This window comes from Orbicella franksi, chromosome 1, assembly GCF_964199315.1.
Source record: "Orbicella franksi chromosome 1, jaOrbFran1.1, whole genome shotgun sequence".
Taxonomy (NCBI): domain Eukaryota; kingdom Metazoa; phylum Cnidaria; class Anthozoa; order Scleractinia; family Merulinidae; genus Orbicella; species Orbicella franksi.
In genome coordinates this window covers 44,679,213-44,688,349 of record NC_138145.1, presented here as the reverse complement: position 1 = coordinate 44,688,349, position 9,137 = coordinate 44,679,213, and the positions used below count along the sequence as shown (strand labels likewise).

Sequence of the window (9,137 nt, the reverse complement as noted above, 5' to 3'; positions counted from 1 at the left end):
GATTCCTGTTTCGCAATACATTCGTTAAAATTTCGGGATTATTCGGTAATACCGACATATAACGGGGGTTTCCGAAACTAGTCGACAAACTAGTCGACAATTAATCGGAGAAAAATCTCCCATCATTCTATCCGTCCCAAGCGGAAGACGCCCGGTAGATTTCCTTGCCTGTTTTGAAAACTTTGAAACCTCTTGCACATGAGAGGTAAAATCTTTAGTTTTCAAATTTTGTTAGGAGCAGTATTTTTGAAGAATCCCTCTACGTTAAGATTCTTCGGCGCTTTTTCGGATCAGTCCCAACGATGTCTGTGTCTTGTGTGACATCACGTCGTGTCCTGCAATCTTTTGCGCCAAAATTGCGTAATGCGCCACGGTCTTGTGTAGTTCGTTCTCTCTGTGAGAATCCTACTCCAAGACCGTTACCAAAAGCGGCGGTACAATCCTTCGGAGTTTTGTTGGATATCGACGGAGTCCTTGTAAGGGGCCGGAATGCAATCCCTGGGGCAAGAGAAGCTCTGGAAATGCTACAACAGGCGGACATTCCTACAGTATTTCTGACGAATGCCGGGTCTGAGTCTGAAAAGGAAGCTGCTGAACGCCTTTCTGATAAGACTGGCTTTGAGGTAATCGCATGAACCAATTAATGTGTTTTCATTAAAATCGGGGATGGGTTGCTGGGTCAAGATCAAATGAGATATTGGGACATTCCATTTTTTATCCGCACCCCTCTTGGTTGGGGGAGGGGGGAGAGGTGCTGATAAAAATCAGTGATGGGCTGGGGTGGGGGTGGTAGGTGGTCTTAAATAACTCCCCCTGATTACTTAGTGTTTCGTGCCTCTTTGGGCTTCTTTTTAATAAGATAGCTTGCAATGTTATAAAAATATTTTTCCTGTTTATCTCAATTCGTCCAAGCTGGGGAATCCCACTTGTCTTGTGCACATTCCCTTTTCTTGTGTCATGTGGATAGAGTTCAGACATTAAACCATGTTGCATGTTTGAATGTCAGAACCAGCTATGTCACTGTTTGGGAATTATTTGGGATATTGGGAGAATCACACTTACAGTGAGCTTATCCTTTTCATCCTGGCTGGGACATTAGACTGCGATCAAACCCAGCTTCTGAACCCTGCCCTGTGCTTTTTAGCCTATACTTCACTCCACGAGAGATCCATTTCTTCCAGCTTCTTCAACACTGTTCTCCACCAGGTGGTTTTTGGATGGCCTCTCATTCTTTGCCTATAGGTAGTTGGGGTTACAGGGTTGGGAGGATGATAGAATGCATTTAAGAAGACCATGATATCCCATACTAATATATCTCAGATCCCCACAGTAAAACATTGTAAATGGAGTACTTTTATTTCACTTGAAGGTACAAGAAGAGCAGATGGTTTTGTCACATACACCATTAAAAATGTTTGACTGGCTATACAACAAACATGTTTTGGTATCTGCACAAGGAAATATGAAAGAAATTCTCCAAGGGTATCCTTTTAGAAATATTTATATCACAGAAATCTTTTACATCATGGCAATAAAAACATCAGTGTACATCTGTTTCACCTGGTAATATCATCCCAGTGTCACATATGTTAACCAATGATGCCACCTGCTTAGTTTAAAACTGCTTAAAACCTCACTGAATGGGAAAGATCTTTTTTTAGTGCACTATACATGTGAATTAGAGAAAGTTTTATTACACAGATTTTTTTATTGTAGGCTAGTTAATTAGTTCGTTAGTTAATGTAATGTAATGTTAGTTAATGTATTCCTACTAATATAGTTAATTTATTCTTTGTAATTTTCTACACAACTCCTAGCAAGACCATTTTTATGGTAAGACTTCGTGTTTTAAATAAAGATTGATTGATTTGCTTGATGTCAAAGTCTTTCCTGAACTTTAAAATAATATTAATACTAGATATAAAATATTGGACACCATAATATTCTTAATCACCTAGTTTTAACTGCATTTGAATACTAAAAAAAGAAATAATTTCTCAAGTTTGACGCAAATCAATTATCTCCAAGGCCATAGGCAGAAAAAAGTTATGACTGAGGTAATATTGTCCCTGAAAAATTATGACTGAGGCAACGTCCATTAAATTCTCTTCCTAGGTATATACACTGTAGGGCCTCATAATTATATCAAAAATTAGTTTATTTATTTGTTCATTTATTTTGTCCCCGAAAATGATTTTGCAGGCACACTAATCAAGCTACAGGGTAACCATACCAGATTGTTGCTTCAAGTATTATATACATTTACATTTAAACCCTTCTTTATATACCCTCCTCTATTATATGGGAAACCTTTTAACCAGGTCCACCCTCCTTTCAAATAGATGCTGTGGTTGACATTAAGTCAAAAGGATGTGTCTTGGCAGTGAGCAAGATATGGATGATTGTACTTTTCCTTAATTCTTATAATTAAAACTAGATATGGGTTTACTAATGTTTCTGATATACAAGATTTGAAAAGAGCCTATCCTTTACTAGACATGGTGGATAGAGAAACAAGATATGACAATGCTAATGTATGTACAGTGCTAGTACAATTTTATAATTATTTGTTAATCAAAATGTTTTATTTATCGAGTAATAGAATGCAATAGAGTAGTTTTTATTTGAGTGTCAAAATGTAATATTGGTTTTGCACTACTATGCTACATGATTACATGGACCTTAAAAACCTCACATCACTTTTTTGTCTAATCAGAAGTGAGACCAAAACCAATTACTACCGACTCAATTGAACACGTTTTCCCATACTAAGTGTCAGTTTCATCTATTTACTTTGAGTTTTGATTGGTTCACTGGACTGGGGTTTGGACTGGCTCTGCCCTTTGTGATTGGCTGATTGAGTGATTAGGTGCTGTGGTTCTGGTTTTATGGCACTCAAAAATTATTGAAAATCATTCTATACAACAAAGTATTATTCTATACGGATTTGTATTACCAGACTGTCTCACCATATCAAGCACACCCTAATGGCTTGTTCCAATCTTTCTTCATTTCAGCTTGATAATGCTGGCAGAGAATTTCCACCCATTGAAGGTATAGTGCAACCTGTCCTTACTGCCACCTCATTACTGGACACATTTTCTTTCTTTTAGGAACAAGGACAAAAGTTTATTCAGTAATGTTTTTAGTTAGAGTCCTTAAAAAAAAAATGACAGGAATTTTGGTGGTGCATTGGTGGTCAGATTGATACAATATTTCATGGTCTCATTGTGGGTGAATACATTTGCATGTATATGGAAACTTAGCCCGAGAATCACAATTTAGTAACTTTGCAGTAATAACTTTATTCTCCCTTCAGGACAATAGAAAGAGTCAAAGATAACTAAAAGACTGTTGAGTTTTTTTGAAATCCAGACTTACATGTACATGTATTACCTTTCTATTTTCCTCTTCACTTTATAGCTGTGCTGTTACTTGGTGAGGCAGTAAGATGGGAAACAAATCTGCAGTTAATTATTGATCTTCTCATCACAAATGGTCGTCCATATTCCAGTCCAGTTTCCCCACCAAAGGAACACATTCCTGTCATTGTAGCAAACACTGATTTAATCTACATGTCAGAAGCTCCCTTAGCCAGGTATTAAATCAATTGTAATTATTATTTTTGGTAGGGTTCCTGCAATCTTGATATAAATCTACTTTTCCTCAAATTACCACAACTCTTATCACCCGAGACCTACTCCCATCTGGCCTCCCCATAGATCAGTTGGTAGAATGCTCAAGGTTGATCTAATCTAATCCCATGCGTAGATATAGTACCACTGATGACTGATTTCCAAAACAACAAGCACCAAAGATAAAGACATCTAGACTAGGAGGGATCCAGGTTATCTTCCTCAGGGAAATATTTTGGATTGTAACTCCCTAAAGTCTCCTTACCTGGGTATCTAACCCTCTCTGAAAAATCTGAATGATTTCGATAAAGTGGTGGAAACCGGTAAGGATCTGCTCCTGTGGCCTTATTATCCAAATAATATATTAATTTATTGTTATATTTTAATCATAGATTTGGTCATGGTGCTTTCTTGCTGAGCCTGGAAAATCTTTACAAGGTGCAGTTGTAGTAAATTTACGCACATGTTTAATCATTATCTCCATAATGCTTTCAGTCCTCAGAGCATAAACTAGTACTCAGGTTCAAGATCAGTGAATTATTTTGTCCATTCTGCATTGTGGATGTGTGGTGTTCATTATCATTATTAATTTATCTCCACACATTAGATAGGGAAGACTTCTCTAGATCAAAATGTCGTTAAAAGTGCATTGAATTTGATTTGCTATAAGTGATAATCGACTATTTAGCTGTATGATGTTAATACAATGTGCACTTTCAATTTTTTTTTCAGAAATTGACTGGTCAAGAATTAATTTACACAGAGTTCTTGGGCAAGCCTTATTTGACAAACTACCAGTATGCAGAATATTGCCTTAACCAAAACAATGGAGGCACATCAGGCAACATAAAATCATTATATGCAGTTGGGTAAGTATGTACATGTACTTGGCTATAGTTTTTCTCCGAGTGCTCTGGTTTTCCTCCCTTCACAAAACCAACATCTCCAAATTCCAATAACTTTGACTGGACTAGAGGACACAAATGAAAACCAGCTAAGGCCAATGTATTTTCAACTCTGAACATTGTAATTTTTTAACTACATTCATGTAATACTTATGTGGTTTTCTGGTTTCTGAGTTTGCCATGGTATTTCCTTATGACTTTAAAATTATGACTTTATAATTATTATTAAGTCATAATTTTAAAGTCATTATAAAGAAATGCCATGGCAAGCTTGAATGTTTGATCTTTGAAATGCTGTGGATCAAGGAGAAAAGACCAGAACTGAACACGCAAGCGGATTTCATTCGGGCGAAACTTTATACCTGAATCCATGTCACCTTTGCTTATGTATTTCCTCACATCCTAATTTCTATAAATATGCCTTGCTATTATTTTTCATTAGACAGTGATGACCTGAAGTCGTCGATATGTCATGTTACTTTACTTTCACCAGTTTTCTTGCTTAAAAAAATTATAAAAGCCACAAATTTTAAACTTGTGACTGTCAGTGCAATGAAGTGAAAAACTTTCAATCAATTGTTTTTTTGTTTTCTTTTCTCAGAGACAATCTGGATACAGACATTTATGGAGCAAATTTATGCCATGAGTACTTGAAGGTATTTCATAAAACTAGTGGAAACAATGGTGAAAAACAATTGAAAAGCTCCTGCCATCAGTCAAAACAAAATGGGATTAACTGGTTGCCTGAAGTAAAAAGCGTAGAATCTATTTTAGTTCAAACTGGAGTGTCACAGCAAGATGACAGCAAACTCACAAATGGCGATGGAGCAAGATTTCTACATCGTGACACTGTCTATCTTCCTCATTTGAGAAGGGCAAATCATGTCGTGGAAAATATTGCTGAAGCAGTTGAACTCATTTTAAAACAAGAACAAGAAAGTTCCGTTTGACTACAACGGTGTGTTATATGATATTGCTGTGTGACATTTTTGTTTTGTTACTGCTGTGTATATCATTATTACATGGGCCTCTGAGTTATGTCAGGTATTTGAAGTAAAATATTTGTTCTATAGCTAATTTTTGTGAGTGCTGCATAGGCTTGTCTTTGAATCCCAATTGGACTTCATTAGACTTAAAAAAGCTCCCTTTATTTTGAGGGAAAAAAATTGAATGAATGTGATAAATTTTCTGGACACTGTACATTGGATCCCAGATCCAATACAACTATTTATATTAGTTTTTTAGCAACTGAGATATTATGTTCATGGTTATTTTAACCACGTACATGTTCATATGTCAGACTGCTGAAAGTTTAGCCAAAGTTTGCTTAAAATCCACCATTTTTTATGACTAAAATACAGTGTAGTGGTCACTGAAGCATATGTTGTAGTTATTGTACATCTCTAAATACAGTCAGAAGGCTTGACAAGGTACATGTAAATTAGCAATCATGTTTCACTTTGGATTTTTTTGAAAATACTTGAAATCAAAGTTAAAGATGTCACATATCAATAGTCTTAATTTTATTTATTTACAGCAAATATTAGAAAACTATTCCATTTTGTGAAGAATCTGAAAATTAACTTGGATTGAAAGGCAACGTTTTTATTCTTTTAACCTCGACTGCAACCAAATTAGTGTAAAGTAGAATAATTATTTGTCATTATATACTGTTGTGTGTACTTAACAACATTTTAAAGATTATTTCAAGCATATTATTTATCAGGAAAGAATCCTGCAAAATCAATCATTTTAGGTGTCAGTCTGTCTCTAGGTAAACATGTTTATCAATTTTTATGAATAACTCAGTATTATTATCGCAACAATAACATATACCCATGGCTAGAACATTATTCAATTTGTTACAACATTAACAATGTTAGCATTCCTGAGGAACATTCGTTTTTGCTGAAATAGTATAAATATATTCTCAATTTAATAGATTTCCACTGATATTGTGTCAAGTGGAAAAGGTATTGTTATAGAGGTTTTGCATGGCAACCATGTTGCACGGCAGGAACAATGGACACTTTCTCCTATGGGGAAAAAATGTTCTTTCTAATGCAAAACATTTTCATTGCTCCTGCCATGCAAAACCTCTATGGTTACATCTCTTTAATATATACTTGAATGACTATTACATTTGACTGTCTATAGACTGGGTTTTTAGATTTCATGCATGGGATGTAAGTTTCTTTTTTTAATCTATTGAATGTGTATAGTATATAACATTAGACTTAAATGCATATTTACTGATATTAATGTCTTAGTCTTGAAAGAAATCAACTTGAAATCTTGTTTCCTCAGGAAGAATTTTTATTTTACAGGTATATTCACATGTAATTTTTATTTATTTATTGCATTGAGTTTGATTTTACCACTTAGCATAAGAAGCAAATAACAAAATATTAATATCCTGTGTTTATTTTTGAGGGGGGTGAAATTGTTTCTTTTCAGTATCATTTTGCCATTTGGAATTTTTTGAGTAGGAAAATGACTGACTGGGCTTTTGTTTGGGCCAGAATAAAGGCCCTATAAATGGGTTGGCTGTAAGGTGGGGATCACTGTAGTAAATTCTTTAGATGCCTGACAAATGTGTGAAGTGTCGAAGTGAATAAATGAGTGAGACTAACAAATATATGAATTAAACTTTTAATGTGTGTTGTGAAGTTAACAGACTTATAAACGAAATATCAATAACTCAATACACGTGCAACAAAGCTCATTGGTTCAAGATTTGTAAAAAAAATTATGACTTTTGTTACTCCATTTGTTTGCAATATCAATTGTAAGAAGTTGGTCATACATCAAGACCATCTGTACTGAAGCTGTTGATTTTCTTCTCATCACCTGCCTGTGTCCACACATTTCAGGACTAACCATTTAACGTTCTATAGATAAAAGTTGCAAGATTCTTATGCAATGTTCACAGTGGTTTCCATCCTACATCCCAAACTAAACATCCTGTTTTCCAGTATGATCTTTGCTATTAATTTAATTTTGTATGTATTTAGGCAAAATGACCACCAATTAGCAATGAGTGTATAAAATGCTCTACTAACGGAACCTTTTTGCATATTTAAAAAAAAAGGTTTGTGCTCACTTTTCACACTTATCATCATGTACCTCTTATAACATCCAAGTTGCCATGGAGATTAAATCTTTATGGAAAAGAATTATTGTTTGAACCCTAGGACTCAACTTTAGTCTTAGGCTCTGTCTTGTTTGGTATACTTAGAACACAACATTGTGTCTAAGATTCTAAACAAACTTACTTTGCAACTTTGTTAACTTATGCTCTGATGTTAAGATGTGAGCAATGGCTGTTTACAAACCCCCTGTGTTTTGTTTATTTTAAGAAAAATTCTCTCCTGAGAACAGGAAAAGATCTGTCAAGTTTCTTAAGTACAAAACTTAGACTCTGTCATAAAAAGATGCTCTGATCACCAGGTTAGGAATCCCAGGGGAACTGCATTAATTCAGGGACTGTATCCCTCTGTTTCACATCAGCTAAATTTTGTGACTTGGAATCCATCAGGTCCTGGTTGGGATTAGAGACTGCGTGACGGGCGCCCAGAATGTCTGCTTAGCAAAATACACCAGTGTGTAAATTGATCTTAATCCTCGGTAAACTTTTAAAACCATCCTGCCTCTTTTCCATTGTTCTATTGTATATTTTTCAGATTTTCTTTCGATCTTTAGTCTGAATACCCTGATTAAAAATGAGACAGAGACACGTTTTATTCTATTCAGCGCGCGAGGCTGCCTAGCGGATATAAAGTTTTACATCATCTACCAGACTCTGTTACGCCGAGAATGGCGCAGTCTCGCATTGCGTGACTAACCGGCGACGACGTGCGCTCGATGACGTAATAAGTCGATGAGACAATAGATTGGCTATTTGCGTCACGGAAAGTTATGTTTCAGCCGTCAGTAAGTTTCAACGCAATGGACTTGATAGAAGCAATAGGCCAGTTGCAAGCAAACAGGGGATTCCGGTTTACACAACGGCATCGAAAAACGCTTCTGTTTTTTTTAAACCGTGTGTTCTTGCATGATTTTTGCAACTGTCTACGTCTTCATTTATTTTAAAGTTCCAGATCGAAGAAACAGACAAAAGACCGCGGGATAATTTAATTTCAATTACTGTTAATAATGTTTTATTAAACTTTGGACACAAACAAACAAAAAACATTAATTTTGGTTCGCAATTCGATCCTACGATTCAATTTTTTAGTCTCGTAAATCATCTAGCTGTCTCGCATTTGGTGTTATTCTCATTTCTCGTCATTGCGTTGTCAATCGGACTGCGTATATGGCAAACTTTTCAATTCAACCCACACATGGTAGTCATGTGGGCTTATGCTCGCCGCTCCAGTGATTCGCGATGTCGCACATGGTCCATGCGTCAGTCGTTTTAACTTTCAAGAGTCGAGTATTCGCAAACGCTGTCAGTTTATGCACGTGAAATCTTGGCACAGTTTTTTTCGTACGCGTGGCGTCTTCGTAGGTGTGTCCAAACTGAAACGCGACGCAACAATGTCAAGTATCACAAACACGCCTCAACACCAACGGGACGCGAGAATTTTCTCTTGAT

General features: G+C 35.8%; 1 protein-coding gene across 1 annotated transcript; it reads left to right on the top strand.

The window, feature by feature from the left end:
- Positions 1 to 104: 104 nt before the first annotated feature.
- Positions 105 to 7,196, top strand: LOC145463933 (haloacid dehalogenase-like hydrolase domain-containing 5). Its single transcript, XM_081447728.1, has 8 exons — positions 105 to 623; positions 1,370 to 1,482; positions 2,438 to 2,534; positions 3,018 to 3,054; positions 3,424 to 3,598; positions 4,028 to 4,073; positions 4,368 to 4,504; positions 5,142 to 7,196. Exons 1-8 carry the CDS (start codon positions 303 to 305, stop codon positions 5,488 to 5,490), a joined length of 1,275 nt encoding a protein of 424 aa, XP_081303854.1. The 5' UTR covers positions 105 to 302; the 3' UTR covers positions 5,491 to 7,196.
- The last annotated feature ends 1,941 nt before the right edge of the window (positions 7,197 to 9,137 follow it).